Genomic DNA, 17,177 nt, shown 5'->3' on the forward strand with positions numbered 1-17,177 from the left:
AAGTCAGCCTAATTCAAGTACAGAGGGAAAGTTACTGTGTCAACGGGCCTTCCATTTTCATTACTTCACTAGAGAAGAATAAGAAACCTTTCTGTGTTCAGCTTAGCAAATGATGCCTCAAAGATAACATGACTGCTAAGGCATGCTCTCTGTATGTAGCTATATCAAGTATGCAAACACCATGGAGGGGGGAAAAATCTACTTATACTAAACCAACAATTGGGCGGTGGGGGAGATGTGGGGAAATGGATGTAAGCCAGATTGTGTTTAGTTTGCAAATTGGGAGTCTTCCCCATCACTCTAGAGCATGCCTTGAGCAAAAGCAGAGGAAAAAAAATCGTTCTTAGGAAACACTGTAAGAGCAAATTTTCAGTGCATTTCCCTTGAAGTTGTCATTTGCAGGTATTTCTCATAAATGACTCTCTTCTGTAATGGAAGAGGTGTGTTTTTCTAACTGACTTTCTATGTTTACACCTTACTAATGATCTCAAAGCTAAAGTGAAGAGTAAGTCTTCTTGGTGGACTTAAAAGAGCCAAATAACATATGCCGTTACGCATGGAAGTCAAGATGATGCTGAAACAGGCCAGGAGAACAAACTATGGGCAGAATAAAGTATCTTTCAACAACTGAGTGGCTGAAATACTCAGGACAACTTGAGCTAGCAGATTTTTTTCTTTTTGTAGTGTCTTGCTCCTGATATTTGTCAGGTGTTCAGTTAAGGCTAAGGTCTTCAGTTCCCTTAATGTTGGTTTTCTCTGTAAAAAGGAAGAGAACAGAAAGGTCCAGTATGGTATGTCTGAGTCCGAACAAGGTCTGAGGCAGCTCTGGGTGCAGTAGGGAGGTCTCCTGGCTGACAGATGCTTTCTTTGTCCTACCCAAGTATCTTCAGCCTGTTAGAGTAATGATCCCCCTAATAGTTGGTAAAAGGTTCTGCTAAAGTGACACAGTAATTTGAAATTACAACAAAATGGCAGATTTCTTTGTTAACTTTCAACCCATATATGTGTCGTTGCAAAACTGATGATCATTTTGTATGTGAATATGCAACACCCTTGGATTGCTGCTATTAGAGTAACTCTTTTCTGAACACTCCTTTTAAAAAATTCTGACTATTTAGAGTTCTGAATGTTCTTTAAAGGCTTACTAAAAATGAATGCCTAATCTGACTGGAAGTTCTAACGACAAAAGGAAGTTTATATTTGAGTAGTGCCTGGAGCTGTTAACAGGCAATGTGAAAGAATGAAGAGTTTTAATGCTGTTACAATAGGACATTCAGATATGTTTTGGTAGAGGAACAATGGTAATTCCTGTCTTAACCTTGACATATTGCAAAAATAAGCGTGGTTTTGCCTTCTGTCGTTGTTAGTTGGAAGATATATTAGAAATGGATATTACTAAGTTTTTTTAAACCCATTCAGTCACTTTAGACGTGGGTCAAGCTTTGGCAAAGGGAAAAAGAATAGAAGTGTTTGTGGTTTTGACATTTTGGCACTACGTGATGTAAACAGTGCGTCATCTGGCCCTACGCTACTTACAGAGCATACCTGTACTCTTAGGTCTTTTCCAACCTAAATGATTCTATCATTCTTTTTGATTAGGACAGATGAGGAGAAGGTACTGCGCTTTTGTTTAGATGAATTCTAGTGTTTAGAAACAGATGTTTTTATTCAGGATTCTTGATTGCTTGTTCAGTTTTGGGGCATGTTAAAGAGATTGCTTCTCAGATTCTGTTTGTACTTTCATATGAGTGGCAGCCTTCCCAGAGATTATACATTATATACAGGCAGATACTTCACCTTTTTTTTTTTTTTTTTTTTTTTTAAATGCAGTTGTTTGAAAACCTGCTTGTATCCTCTACATGCTTTCTTTTTCAGGGTATATAATTAGGTGTCTTGCTCTGTCCCACTGTCCCAGATGTTGGGAGGATGATTTGTGCTGCTCTTTTGAAGTGGTTATTTCTATCCTGAAAACAGTTAATAAAATGATATGCAATATAGTTAAAATAGTTTAATTTAAATGTTTGTTTTACTTTTTACATTATTTTTTAATTTACTATTTAAATTTAATCTTTTTATGTGGAAGTTATTTTGTATATTATCAGACTTTAAGAATCCACTGTATTATGGATAGTCTAAGATATTGTGCGCAGAGATTAAGATACAGCTACAGCTGGCTTGTTACTACCAGATAAGAGAATGGTGATTTAAGTTTAAAACCTAGTATGAACGTGTAGGTTGCTGTGTTTTTGTATTGGTACACAGTTAAGAAGTTGGGAGAAATGAAGAATCTAGAAAAAATAGTTCCTGCAAAGGTTAACATGTTATCTTTTATTATAATTTATTCAAAACATGATTAGTTAGATATTTCCTCTATAATATATAGCAGAAATAATTTTGTTCCCAAGTAGAAATTAGAAGGTGGAAGTGTTACTTATATTTTGAAGCTTCTTTTTTTCCTTGAGAATTGTCTGCGTCTCATTGATAAAGAAACTGTTAGTGACTGAAACTCTTAAAATGCACTGTGACTGATTAAATTTAAAATAATTGATCTTTAAACATTTTAATACACAGGCCAAAACACTACGAAAATTAATCCAACAAACATTTCGACAATTTGCCAACCTCAATAGAGAAGAAAGTATTTTGAAATTCTTTGAGATCCTCTCTCCAGTGTACAGATTTGACAAGGAATGCTTCAAGTGTGCTCTCGGTGTAAGTAGAGGAATGTGACAGTCACCAGAATGCATGCTGTAGTTATGAGTCTAATTGGTTTTGCTTAGTTCTACAACTGATTGCTTGCTTAGTGTCTGTTTTGATGTAGAGACGAATGGATTTCATTAACAACAAAATATATTTATTGATTTTATTTAGAACTTTCTCAGTTGACTGTTAAAAAAGCACCATTCAATAGTAGGGTAAGAATTGTGCATTATTAAATATTTTTATTGGTTCTTTGTTAGTTAAAGTCAAGCAGTTTTTAAGCTGGTTTCATGAGGAAATGAGACTTCTCAGCTGCTTCTGCTTGTAAATTTTCCTCTAATGCCTTTTAATCTCTACCAATTTCAAACAAATTTTGAGAAAAGGCCTTAAGTGTGCAAGCTTTGTGAAATAGACACTCAAATAGAAATTAGAACATGAACATCAATGTCCACAAGAAGAGAAGAGGAAATATAGGAAATATATAGTTCTCATGTAGACCTAAGATAAAACACATGGAAACGCATTTTGAGTAGCAGGGATCCCCAGGAAACTAGTCATGAGGAGTTTTACTACTTATAGAATTACTTGATTTTAATATATTTTAAATTGTTTGAAGAGTTTACAAGCTTCTAGAGATTAGTTACTAAAAACTGTAATTATCACATTGGAGGATAGTGTTCCATAGCAAGATCTTGTCTTACTATTGAAATTTTGCCCTGTCTTTCTCCTTCGATTCTGAAGTCAAGCTGGATTATTTCAGTGGAACTGGCAATTGGCCCAGAAGAAGGAATCAGTTACCTTACAGACAAGGGTGCAAATGTAAGTCCACTTCTGTTTTCTTTTCTCAGTTACTGGCTTAACAACCATGACCTGTTGTGAACTGAACTTCACACAAAGGGGAATGACAAGTCTAATCTTTGAGTTAAACACAGAAGAGCTGGGAGATTCAGCATGTACGGCTGTTACTCAGATACTAACTCGTGATTTGGGATCGGAGAAAATGCAGTTGGGTTAAGTAGAGAGACAGTGTCAGCCTTAGCACTGAGTTTGTTGGCTTTTGTACCCAGTGAAGTGCTCACTTGCAGAGCATTAGTGGTGACTTTTTAACAATGAAACATGCAAATTATTCTAAATTATTCTCTCTCTTAGGAATGTGTAAATGAAGAGCTTGTTTAATCAGTTAGTGTTTAGCATTTGTGCAGTCATTGCTGGCTTATTTGCTTTACTTCATACCCTTAATAGCCTTTTCATTACCTGATACTGACTGTATTACAGTATTTCCTGTACACCTCCATGGTGCAAGGAAGTTATATTCAGACAGGTTCTTCTAGAAAAATGTTTGGGACCTTTACAATCATGACTTAAGTTGAGCCCACGTCCAGCTTCTATTGAAATTAATTTAAAGGTAGTGAAAAGGATTGGAGATCAGGAATACGTAGCCAGCTAGGAACATACCTTTTACAGCAGTCTGGAGGTATGTTAAGTATGCCGTGAGTTCAGGTTCCATGTGGTTAACTTATTGAGTTTTCTGTCTTGACCTCCCAGAGGATGTTTCCACTATGTACTTTAGCATGGGCCTGGAGTTACTCAACAGTGACCTCTGTAGGCAAACTTGGTGCTTGGTTTCATTTTGCAAATACTGTGGGTGGATGTTGTTAGCCAAAGCCTACCGAAACTGTAGAAAGAAACAGAGGAACAGATTTCCACAAGTGTAATTTGGAGATCAAAGTCTACATGTGCTTTTGCAACATCAGGGATAAAGGCAAAGTATTTTGCTGTAATTTTGAAAATTTCCCTACTTTTTCCATTGCCTTTCTGCAGCCAACTCATCTAGCAGACTTTAATCAAGTGCAAACTATTCAGTATTCAAACAGTGAAGACAAGGACAGAAAAGGGATGTTGCAACTCAAGATAGCAGGTGCACCTGAGGTATGATATTGACAGTTGTGATAAACTTACTAACTTTGATTTTCCTGGGAAGGGGTGGAGATCAGTATACCCTTAACGAAGATATTCTGTATATTGTACTTTTGTTCTGGTCTGTAACTTCATTTTGGATTTTTCTACTGTTAGCGTAATTACGATGTACTAAATGTATACTTCACTTTTGTACATGCATGTTTAAGCTGGGGACTGCCTATCTGTGTATGCATACAAAGACTTCAGTTATTGTTAAACTCTCTTGCTCCTCCTGTAGTTACAGCCAGTGCATTATGTTTCAACATTTTGCATTCTGGGCATTCTGCAGTTGTTTGATTTGTCTTGTTCTTTAAGGGGAAAGGGAAGTTGAGTGTGAGCAGTTGTCATTATACTAGTCAGATCTTTTTGTTTTTACAATAGATTTAGAGCTCATTACATGTTTTAGGTTTTGCATCTGGTGCTTGTAGACTTTGATATTTGTATAAGAAGCTTAATTTAAAAATACTAGCCCTTAAGTGCAACTTAATAGTAGCCTGCATTTGTATATGATGCTATGTCCTAAAGAGGAAAATGAGCAATTTCACTTCTGTGAAAAGGGGAAATACGAAAGAGGGAAAATTTGTTTCCTCATATTACATGGAGGCAGAGCTGGAAGTGAAATCAAATCTTTTCCTTGGTCCAGTGCACTGGAAAACAGTCGCTGTGGTAGAGGAGGATTGAGGGCAAGTTGGCAAATCTGTATAGAGGATGATGAATGTAGGCGGTATTAAAATTAATAGCTTGTCTGTATGTCTCTCATCTCTTTTTCCATCTTTTATTTTTATCTTTTTTGAAATTGGGAAGGTTACTTTTTAGGGCAAAGAATAAATTGCTGCAAAAGGGTGGAAAAAAGATACCACCTGTAAGAGCTTTAAGGAATAAGCAGCTTCTTCAGAGTTGTTATAATTATAGCTGTAAAAGTCATAGCAATTGTAATGAACAGTGGTTGACTGAAAGTTTAGCTAGCAAGCCACTTCATAAGCTCAGATTAATATTACATTTGGGTGGAGGGTTTTATCAGCTGTGCTTTCTGAACCTTATGTTTTATATTTGCTACATAAAATGTAAAGCAAGAATCTGGTAGTTCTTTGCTCACCCACATTTTTCTGTTTACTGTTTGCAAGTGTGTGTGAAGTTCTGATGCAGTGACACAGCTGTTCTACTCAGTGTTTGCAACTACAATAATACCTCTTTGTTGGTGCCTTGTTTTTTTCCTTCTTTAGCCTCTGACAGTGACAGCACCATCCTTAACCATTGCAGAGAATATGGCTGACTTGATAGACGGATATTGCCGACTGGTGAATGGAGCTACGCAATCTTTTATTATCAGGCCACAGAAAGGTAAGGAGATGTTTCATTCTGGTAGTTGCTATACTCCTATCTACTGATAGATTATTTTGCACTTGAATAGAAGACACAAGGTAGCAGCAAAACCGTCACTTGGAGGCTCTTGTCTTTCAGGGAGGAACCATGAGGTATTTTTGTTATGAGAAACACTGATAGTAAATGTCACTCCATCAGAAATTGCTTAATGGCTGATAATTTAGACTGGTTTTCGGTAATCACTGCTTTACACTATTCTAAACTTAACTAGCAGAAGTAAATTGTAATTAAAGGTACTCCTAACAAGGACGTGTTATCTTGAAATGTGATTCCCTAATGTACAAGTGGAAATTCAGAGAGATTGATTAGAATGCATTTGGATAAGGTTCTGACTAGTGATAATTTTTTAAAATTTCAGCCTTCCTCCTAGATACTCAAAACATCTCTGTTTAAAAAAAAACCACCTGTCCTCCTGTACTAATCTTTACTCGTGGAAATTCATCCAACCTTTTTGGTTTCTAAAACAATGAATAAACTATTTCCTTCTTCCCTATTTGTAATACAAGAAAGTACGCAAACTATCCCAGAAGCTCACCGATCTGAAGCTGAGTCCCTTTTTAGCCACGTTTTTGCTTTTTTGTGCCACTGGTTTTCCCTGCTCTGTAGTTGTTCAAATGGGGTAATATTATTAACATAGTTCAGGTCTTTCCCAGGTCCATATATAGCATCCTGCCTGTGCATGGCAGAAAAAAAAAACAAACTGAAATTTGGTCATTCAGTAATGAAGAAATGTGATTGTAGGGTGTTAGATGTTTTGACAGCATTTAGTAATTGTTCAAATTATTCTTAAATTTGCGTGCGTGTGTGTTATTTCTGACCCTTAGCATGTGTGACTGACCTTTAGCTCCAACACAAGCAGCTTTGTTAGAATTTGCGTTAGTCGTGCAACTTTATCTCCAGACAAAGGAAAATCTTCCCTCCACACAAACGCAGCTCTTCTAGCCAGCCTGGTGCACAACTCAGTGATGATGAACCGTTGGCACCAAAATTCGACACCAAAAGGATAAGCTAGCATCAGTGATAATGCTAGTTTATTGTTCTAAAAATAAAATAGGCATCACAAACCAAGATTTTCATTTTACTAGGCTAGTCTATATGTGTGAATGATTGGGTTTTGTGCCACTTTTCTGAAAAATCATGGTTTGGGGTTTGTTACAATCCTTATTATTCACTCCCAAAACTTTCCTTCTAATAGCCAGTGGATTGGCTGTTTTTCAGCCTGTAATACAGTAGCCAAAGTTGAGCTTTTAAAACTTTTTCGTATCTTAACCCATTACCTCTCCCCACCTCTCAGTCATACTAAGTTAATGGATAGCTCTGACTCTGTCCTCTGCTTTGTATTTAGAGGCACACATGTAGAGTATGTCCAGTTCTTGCCACTTCTGCACTGGTGGTATTTCAGAAATCTGGTCCTTTCAGTCTGTATTGCCAGTGCTGTTATGGGCTTGTTCCTCTGCTACTAGAATGGCTTTTCTTTTCTTACCTATACATAAATACTCTTAACTCCACAAAATACCACTGCCTGATGATTTCCAATTCTGTCATTCACAACAGCAACTGCAGGCAGTCAAGGCCTTCATCAAGTCTTAGCGCTGTTCATCCACTGTGCAGTGCATGGTGGCATCCATTGTGCTCCAGTCACGTGTGTTTCCATTTCTCAGCCAAACCCTGCTCTGCTGTCCTCTGCTGTTCTTGCCCAAGCAAGGGAGCAGCTCCCAGTCAAAAATCTCTACAGGATTTACCATATCCTCTTCAATACTTACTTCTTTCATGATGCATACAAGCAACTGCCATCTAAGATTAGCAGGGCACGTGAGTCCTGACTTACTGCTGCTGTAGGTGGCAATAAAAATTGACCCACTCTTTTTGCATTTTTTTTTTTCTAATTCTTGTCTTCCTCTGACTTGACTTGCTTATCATTCAGCTATTACATCTTCTAGACTCACTAAGCTCTGTGAAGGGCAAGATCTCCGATTTTTCTGTGTTGCACAACTGTGCCTTGCACTGTGGTTTGCTGGTAGGCATGAATGCAAAATAAATGAATGCATTTAACGGAGTGTGTTTATTTGTGTGATATTCTTATTGGTATATTTTAACATATAGCAAATGAGCAGTGATTGAGTTAAAGGAACATTATGTAGCACTTTGGGAACACTCCTCTTTATGCAAACATGAAGAGAATCCCTCCAGTTAAAATAAATTGTGGGGTTCTTTTGTCTGAGGTTTCTTTTTTGAAGTTCATAGCAATACTCAACACATTAATTAAACATTTGGTAGGAGAGCTGTTCCCACCATGATCTGCATTCCCAGATCCCTCCCACAGTGAGCTTTAATTATACAAGGCACATCAGAAACAAATCATGTAGCACCTCTCCATCCAACAGATGTGTTTTCTCCCCTCTTTGAGTTTTCCCATCCCCTTTGTTGTACATTTACATGTTTATTGCAAGTCGCCTCGTAAATTATCCTTCTTGCTTACTAAAAGAACCTGTGTTTTTGTGATACTATCCGTCTCACTATCTGTTAATGATCCAGTTTCTCTTAATTTGGTGAGAGCACTTGGTCATGTTTGACCTGGACAGTATTTGGCATATTTCCATTCAGTTTGTTTTATTTTTCATAAATATTTTGGTATACAGGTCCCTTTAGACCAATGTGGAAACTTTAAACTTAATATTTGTTTTTCCATTATGTGGTGGTTTAACCCCAGTCAGCAACTAAGCACCACGCAGCCGCTTCCCCCTCCCCCCTCCCAGTGGGGTGAGGAGGAGGAAAGAGAAAAAAAAAGTAAAACTCGTGGGTTGAGATAAGAACAGTTTAATAACTAAAGTAAAATATAATACTAACAATAGTAATAATGACATATAATAATAACAGTAATGAAAAGGAATATAACAAAAAAAGGAAGGGGGGGGGGGGGAAGAAAACCCAGTGATGCACAATGCAATTGCTCACCACCCGCTGACCACTGCCCAGTTAGTTCCCGAGCCGCGATCCGCGCTGCCCGGCCAACTCCCCCCTGTTTGTATACTGGGCATGACGTTCCATGGTATGGAATACCCCTTTGGCTAGTTCGGGTCAGCTGCCCCGGCTCTGCTCCCTCCCAGCTTCTTGCACACCTGCTTGCTGGCAGAGCATGGGAAACTCAAAAATCCTTGGCTTAAGCGCTACTTAACACTCTGATGTTTTAGTTGTTGCTATCAACATCATTCTCACACTAAATCCAAAACCCAGCACTGTACCAGCTACTAAGAAGAGAGTTAACTCTGTCCCAGCCGAAACCAGGACACATTATGACACTTAACTCTTACAGGCAGAGAGCACAAATGAAGCAACTAATAAAAACTTAAACCCATATTAAGTGGCTTTTTACTGATTGGACTATGCACTAAGTAGCTTTCCTGTGAACTTAAGTCTAGTGGCTGAATTTTGTATCTATTAATCACTTTAAACGCGCTTTATAGGTAATGCAAAATTATCAAAACTCTTGTAAAAGACTCTGGAAAAAAACACCTGAGCAACTGAAATAGTTATCTGATTGTCATTCCTTTATACCAGAACTCACCTTTACATTGAAACATTCCCTTTGAATCTAAAAGGATTACAGCTAAATGAAAACTCAGAATTTTGAGTTTCAAAATACCAAAATTAAATAATCCATGAAGTTTTCCAAATAAGTGTTTTCTGTTTTCACACAAATTAACAGTGAGCACCATTTTCATTTTAATGGACTGGCAACATGTATTCTAATTCTTATGATACTGTTACCACTTTGACTAATTTGACCCCTCACTGATTTTGCTTTCACAAAATTTCAGTCAGATGAGGACAGTTTACACTGTGGTAAATCAAAATACTTGAGAGTTCTTTTCATGTCTCCTGGAGCCAGGGGTTATAGGAGTGGTGGAAGGTACTGGGTGTACGTGCCAAGGTTTTGGTAGCGGCGGGGCTGCAGGCGTGGCCACTGTGGGAACAGACCAGGGGCTGCCCTGTGCCGGTCACAGCTGCCTCCACACCATTCCACCCTTTGTGTCTGTGACACACACACACTTGATAATTATCATTAAAATACACATTCATCGCACATTCTTTACGACTTTCACTTACATCAACAAAAATTCACAACATCAAAAGCTAAAGTATCATCATCACAAAAGCAAAAAAAACCCCACCAGTATATACACAATAAAACTCCTCTCCTTGTCCCATCACCACGTTATGACAACACATTCCCAACACCAGCATTCAAGCTCCCCACAATTATTGCACTCCCTGGTATTCTCCAGTCTGACTTTTGGCCACTGCCTCGTTCAATTACTGTTGTTGCCTTGAACTCCTGAAGCCCAGCGCTGAGCACCAAAAAGGTGGGATAGCCCTGGCCAGCAGCCAGCCTCAGCTGCTTGCTCACTCCCCCTCCTCAGCAGGACAGGGGGAGAAAATAGGATGAGAAAATTCATGGGTTGAGCTAAAGGCAGGGAGATCACTTACTAGTTGCCAACATGGGCAAAACAGACTCAACTGGAGGAAAATTAAAAATTACTTTATTACCAATTGAAATAGATTTGGGTAGTGAGAAACAAAGACAAAATTTGAGCAACTACTTCCCCCCTGCCTTCCCCAGTCCCAGCTTCACCCCTTCCCTCCCGACTCCTCTCCCCCCGAGGGGCGCAGGGGGTGGGGATGGGGGTTGCGCTCCGTCCATCCCAGCCCCTCTCGGCCGCTCCTCCCTCCTCACACGTCTCCCTGCTCCAGCGCGGGCCCTGCCCCGGGCTGCAGTCCTTCAGGGACAACCTGCTCCCGCCTGGGCTCTCCACGGCCGCAGCTCCTGCAGGAAAGATCCCCCTGCTGCGGCGTGGGGCCCTCCCCGGGCTGCAGGGTGGGTCTCTGCTCCAGCGGGCTCTCTCCAGGGCTGCAGGGGATCCCTGCTCCGGGCCTGCACCACCTCCTGCCCTCCTCCTCCTCCTCCGCCCTCGGGCTCCCTCTGCTGCTGCTCCCTCCTTGCCTTCCTCCTCCTCTGCCTGTGCCGCCTTTGGCCCTTGCTGAAACCTGGTTTCCCCCAGGCGCCCCCAGCTTGGCTGAGGGGCTGGGCTGTGTCCTGCGGTGGGGCCGTTGGAGCCGGCTGGAACCGGCTGTGTCTGGCATGGGCAGCCCCAGCCTATTCCCACAGAGGCTGCAGTGCAGCCCCCACTTCCAGCACTTGGGCACAGACCCCCCAATGCAATCATGCATATCCCATTTTTTTAACTGAATATAGGCTTGGGCAAAATGTTGTGGGTTTGAACTTGTGAAAAACAACATATGCTTTTACTGTGATGCTGTTAATAACAAAGTTTCACTTCAGACCTACAAGGGTACTAATGAATGTTTCGTATTTTATTTGGGATATAAGCTGTAAACAGATGAGCACCAAGTTGGGAAACACTGCCTGAAGTGAGCAGTTTGTATCCAGAGAGCATGTAGGCATCTATAAGATCAGCTTTGATATGCCATTTCAACAGTAATTCCATGCAGATGGATTTTTCTTGAATTTTCTCCAGTGAAAGGGGAGGCATTTCTAATACTACTTAATAGTAGGTTTTTATTTCTGGCTGCTTTTTTTTTTTTTTTTAACATATGCTTACTTTTCAAGTTTCCCCCCATATCTGACCCTCCACTTGATGTATAACTCCAGCAGCCAAAAGGGGGGTGTTGTCAGCTGGTCAATGCATACATCAGATTGTGGCTTAAGAGCGGTGCCGTATGCTCCTTCCTTCTCCCCAGGGCTGAGCCGTGCGTTGTCCACCTCTCCCACCCCCGTCAACCGAGAGGACAAGGGCCCAGTTCTGTTCAGTGCATGACAGTGCGTTGCTCTCCTACTAAATAGAACAAAGTCAGTCATGCCTCATGGAATTTGGCAAAGGACGGTAAAAAGGAACATGATCAGATACAACAGTGTTTTAGTTATGTTGGACCCATGCATTGCCTGTTTTTCCAACCAATCTGGAAACAAACATTCATTTAATTTGGGTTAGAGTCACTGCTTTTCTCTGTCTGTCCCCATTATTTCCTCTTGCAGTTTTCCAGCCATCTTCAATTCCTTTCACCTTTGTGACACTCTACTCGTTAACTACATCATAGTACTATTCCTCAACTAACTGTGAATAGAAGTGGTATTACATATTCTCCTTATCTCACAAAATGCATAGAATGGGTTTACTATTAAGATGGAATCAGGATTTTGTTGTGAAAGAGATGTTTTATTATGATCCTTGCTTTATAGTTTGCACCGATAGGAAGCGGTTCAGTAAGTGGAGACTTGCGGGAACAGAACGGGATTCTCATCATCAGGGAAATTTAATACTGCACTGGAAAGTTAGATTCTATCTTTATCTCTCTCGGATCCTTTTTGATAGGTAGTAATTGACTTCAGCATACACTAGCAGTTGCTACCTATGGTATTTTCCACTTTCTTAAGAGGTTGGGGTCTACATTTGCAGGAGAAAGAAACAATCTGATCTGCAGCTGAGGTCAGTACTTCGAACATATGAAGCATTGTGGCCCTGCAAGTGTTATGAAATGATTCACTGATGTTTCTGAAGTCACCAAATACGATACTGATGTGCTCCACACACACAAACCTCTAGAGGAAATTAAAATTCCGTCTTTAGAACACAGATTGAATAGTATGCTGTTAATATGCGATGGAGCTACATATAGAAGAGCAAGAAAAATTATTTTGAATAGCTGCTTATTAACTGTGCATCCGTTATCTTGATTTAAAAATACGGAATGATGAAGTTAACTGTGCAATTTAATAAAGTTCTTTTAACACAGAAGTTTGTATGTTTGTATCACTTTCTAAACCTTTAAAAACAACAGACTTGCAAATATGTTTCACCAGTAACGTGTGATTCATCAGCAACGTCTAAACCATTAAATCCATTGCCAAATGTAGGAGCAGTGTTAGAATAAGTAGCAGTAGCAGCATAACTTGATGTAAACTAGAACACAGGATGCTTTCACAAATAATGACTGACAGCTGATGTAGATAGGTGGAATTTAAGGTGCTTTTGAGTGTTCTTCACAGCCCTAGGGAGGCCTGCATAGTAGCAGGCAGGACTCTTTTGCCTGTTTCTCTAAGCTTGATGTCTTTTGCCCAGTTCCATCCAGTGTGAATCCTCTAGTGCCCGTTACAGTGTCTCTTTTTTGGGTACCTACCCCCCAGTCTTTTATTGCCAGGCTGTCACCTTCACGCCTTTGATCTCATACTTGTCACTCCACACTACTTCTAAGGATCTTTGCCTTTTGTTTCCTTCCTCAAAAGGTATCATTTACCCTAACATATCACAATACCTTTCTCTCCCACCTCATGCTTCTTGTATAATCTTGCTGTCCTTCCTCTGCCTTCCAGTTTCAGCTGCTTGCTCTAGTCACTTTGCCGAGCTGCTCTAGGTCATCTTCCAAATCACAGCTTCTTGTTACCCTTCTTTCCTGCATCTTCCTTTTCAACACCCCCCCATTGGACAGATCAAAACAGATCTAGGTTGGTGAGCCAAATGATATTGTTCTACCTTTAGACAGCAAAAAAATTGTAACACAATACTGTAGTTTGCCATGTTGAGCATGGCTTCTGGGTATCAGGCGTTTCTTTACTCGGTCCCATAATACGCAAAGGTGAGACTGTAGTTTATGTCTATAATGTCTGGAAATTTTAGAAATTTTAACACAGGATAAAAAACCCGTAGAATTTACATGATTTTGTGTAAACAGTATGTCACCGTTTTCTAAATGCATACTTCAGTCTACTGTAAATCGTTGGTGTTTTACTAAAGGATTAGTAACGTCCCCATCATCCTACCCCACATGGACACCAAGTGTCTCATCAAATCCAATAGGGAAAAAAAATCTTGAATATGTACATCCAAGCTTTTATATACAATAGCATTATCAAAGAAAGACTGGCAAGGATTTGAAAATAGTTTACAAAAAGCTAACTTCATCTTTGGCTCCTAAGCATTACTATTGTATAATCTCAACCAAATGTGAAATCAGTATGATAAGTTATGTGCTTTAATGATTTATTTCAGTTGTCTTACTTGGAAGTCCAAATTGGCTTCAATTGTTTTATTTATATGTTAGCACTTAGCACATCTTGGAGATAAAAGAAAAGCATTTCTCACTAGAGACTTGAGATACTGTCATACCTTCTGTAGGTGATTTATCAGAGTTATTTGTTAAGAATAAAAAAGAACTTTTATATTCTGTGTACGTTGTTATCTCAGATAGGAGTTTGCCAAAAGGTCTGTATCACTGGTTACGAGTTGTGTTGATACGCTGCTCTTAATATATGTATAGAACAGTCTTTTGAATCAACATAAATTTCCCTGAGATATTGTGATGATTATTGTTTCAAGCATGTATATATTGCACATTGAGAGAGGTTATTTGGAAATTTGAAAAATTTTTAATCCTGTTTTCTTCTTGTTTACACAGAAGGTGAAAGAGCTTTACCATCAATACCAAAGTAAGTTTTATGCTTTCTTTTCTTATATATTAAAAAAATGTTTCGAAAAATAGTTTTGCTTAAGTGGCACTCTAGGACTTTTTATACGTGCTTAATTTTTATTGTTGCTTTATAGGACAAATAGCAGGCCGTGATTTGGGACCATGGGGCATAAATGACTGACAGCAGTATTAACCTATAAAGATACCAGAAATAAAACCTGAGGAAAAAAGTGCATAATGCATGGATCATATTTGACAGTAACAAAAGAAGAATGTTTTGGAAAAGACTTGACTGGGATTCAGGCTATTTATTTTGAGTCCATGAGTAAATTTATTTATTACAGCTAAACAGGTTTTGAATTGTGGTTTCAGTCTATGGGTCAGTCTATGCTCTTGTTTTTCTTATTTGTCCCCTTTTCCGCTTATGTGAAATACAGAAAATAATTTTTTTTCTCCTATCATAAATCTGTCATGTCATCTTTTGATAATAAAATTTCTGTTTTGGGGCCAGTCTGAGTTGGGATCTCTAGGTTCAGTGTAATAAAGAATACCATTTACATAGAAAATACTTTTTAATCTATTTTTTAAGATGTAGTAATGTAGAAAAATTTTTCTCCGATAGTAATTGTGGATTTGTAGAAAATGCTAATCTATGTCAGACAAATAGAGTAGCATTTTTTTCTCTGGCTAGTTTTATGGTGATGCTGGATCCAAGGTATGCTGAGACATGCTATCTGCATTTAATAATTCTTACACAAAGTATGCTAAGGTACCTCTCCGCATTTTTCTCCTTCCCAAGCTTTAAGGTAAATAAGAAAAGGCTTCTAATGTATCTCTGTTTGAACTAAGAATACTTTTTATGCTGTTGGAGTCGGTAGTCCATAACGCAGTGGTAGACAAGCCTATTAATTCTTCCTGCTGATTCTTTGCATTCCTGGTGTCAGTGGCTGGTTCTCCATCCTATCTGGCAAGTTGTGATGATTGTCTCCCCTTTCCATGTGCGGTTTCTTGTTGTGGCCTCCTAAACTTTAGTCCTTCAACCAAGCCACCTTTTTTTTCCTTTTTTGCAATCTGACTGCTTTCTCTGTAGCCACATTTGGACCCAGTTTAAAGCCACTTCTCATCAGATTGTTTTCCTTGAACCTTATCAGGCAGTGTCACCAGTAGCAGGAGATAACTGTTGAAAGACCAAATGAAATTTAGGTGTTTATAGTGTCTTTTCTCTTCCTTTTTCCATTGGGACACAGGGACTGTGCCTACTTTGACCCAGCCACCTCATTCTGTTTCTTCCTTGATTCCTGCAAGGAGTCCAGAATTATTATTATTACTTTTTTAACTATTGGGTGGAGTATGGAACACAATTTGTTCCTGAATCTGCAAGAAACTAGCCACTTAGATACTAGCGGTTGCCCTTCCTTCACAGGTCCTGCTGCAGTCCTCACTAGCCAGGTAGTGTTCTCATAGTGCAGAAAGAGAGGAGTTAAAATGCAGGGAGGAAAAGGAAATGAAAGTCGAGGCTGGAAGCAGTAAAATTGGTAAACTTAGAGTGCACTCATATGGAAGAGGAAAATGTGTTTTTACTTAAGTAGATACAACTGAGAAACACAAAATAACTTTCCAATTATCTAAATTTTATCCTTTTTTTAATTTGTAGGGATTTCTGGGATAAAATAAGGTTTGAAAGAAAAGCTTCTTCCCATTTTTGGGACAGTTTACCGAAACCGAATTTGTACGCTTGAGTCTGTTTAAACAAGGGCACCACATATGCTCTTAGGCTGGCAGCAGAGGAATGGGCTTTTGTCAGATATATAAAACTAATAGCCAACACCATCTTGCATCTGGAAAGTTGCCTTTGCCAGATGAAATTCCAGATTTCTGAAAGCATGAAGTGCAGTAGTCTTGCTGTCTTACCATTAAAATTCTGTTTATGTATGTACATGAAAAAAAAAGTAGAATTCATTGGGATTTCTGTTACTAATGAACATTTATAGCTAATTGTTTAAATTTAACTGTTTTTCTTAATTTACTTGACATGTAAATCAATTAAAAATTGTTGTAAGTCATCTTACAGACAAAAACTCAATTAATATTTTATTTCCAGTAAATAATACAGAAAGTAGAAGCACCACCAAATTACATACATTGACAAAGTTTAGACATGCATGGTTTGATCTTAAAAGTTTGTAAAACTTCACTTTTGGTTTTTTGCTTGAAATTTGCTCTGTCGTCGTGAATCAGTATGCTAATTAAAACGGTAACGCATTCTCTCCGCTCTTACTCCCCCAGATGGGTTTCAAATGGTAGATTCCTTTCTGACTTTTCTCCCCCTCAAAATCTGTCACTGTGGGAAATGGATTGGCCCTGCTAATTACAGTAGGTGCCCTGTTAGGATGAATTCCCAGTGTATGTGACAGTGAAGAATGTACAGCATTCAGCGATTCCAACCTCTGTTTTACAGGCTGGCCAACAATGAGAAGCAAGGAGTAAGGTCACACACAGTCTCTGTGTCAGGTAAGGCTCATAAAAAATAAAAAGCAGGTTTATTTATAAAGCTAGCAGATGTTTAGGCAGATTTTTCACTCACAGTTAGCTCACTTCTTGCTACATGGCTATTGACTTTCCCAAGACCGTAGCTGTGCTGCCTTTGTAGT

At 39.0% G+C, this 17,177-nt stretch overlaps 1 protein-coding gene across 6 annotated transcripts in view; it reads left to right on the forward strand.

Annotated features, from left to right (window-relative positions):
- PTK2 (protein tyrosine kinase 2) overlaps nt 1–17,177 on the forward strand; it is a 167,148-nt gene that overhangs the window by 77,429 nt on the left and 72,542 nt on the right. For all 6 annotated transcript variants that reach the window (XM_050891983.1, XM_050891979.1, XM_050891982.1 and 3 more), the window contains exons 8-13: nt 2,572–2,712; nt 3,442–3,519; nt 4,522–4,629; nt 5,883–6,000; nt 14,515–14,545; nt 16,985–17,037. In XM_050891983.1, the coding sequence (XP_050747940.1) occupies nt 2,572–2,712; nt 3,442–3,519; nt 4,522–4,629; nt 5,883–6,000; nt 14,515–14,545; nt 16,985–17,037 (529 nt within the window). The remainder of the gene's footprint in view (nt 1–2,571; nt 2,713–3,441; nt 3,520–4,521; nt 4,630–5,882; nt 6,001–14,514; nt 14,546–16,984; nt 17,038–17,177) is intronic.

This window comes from Gymnogyps californianus, chromosome 2 (genome assembly GCF_018139145.2).
Source record: "Gymnogyps californianus isolate 813 chromosome 2, ASM1813914v2, whole genome shotgun sequence".
In the NCBI taxonomy this organism is placed as follows: Eukaryota; Metazoa; Chordata; class Aves; order Accipitriformes; family Cathartidae; genus Gymnogyps; species Gymnogyps californianus.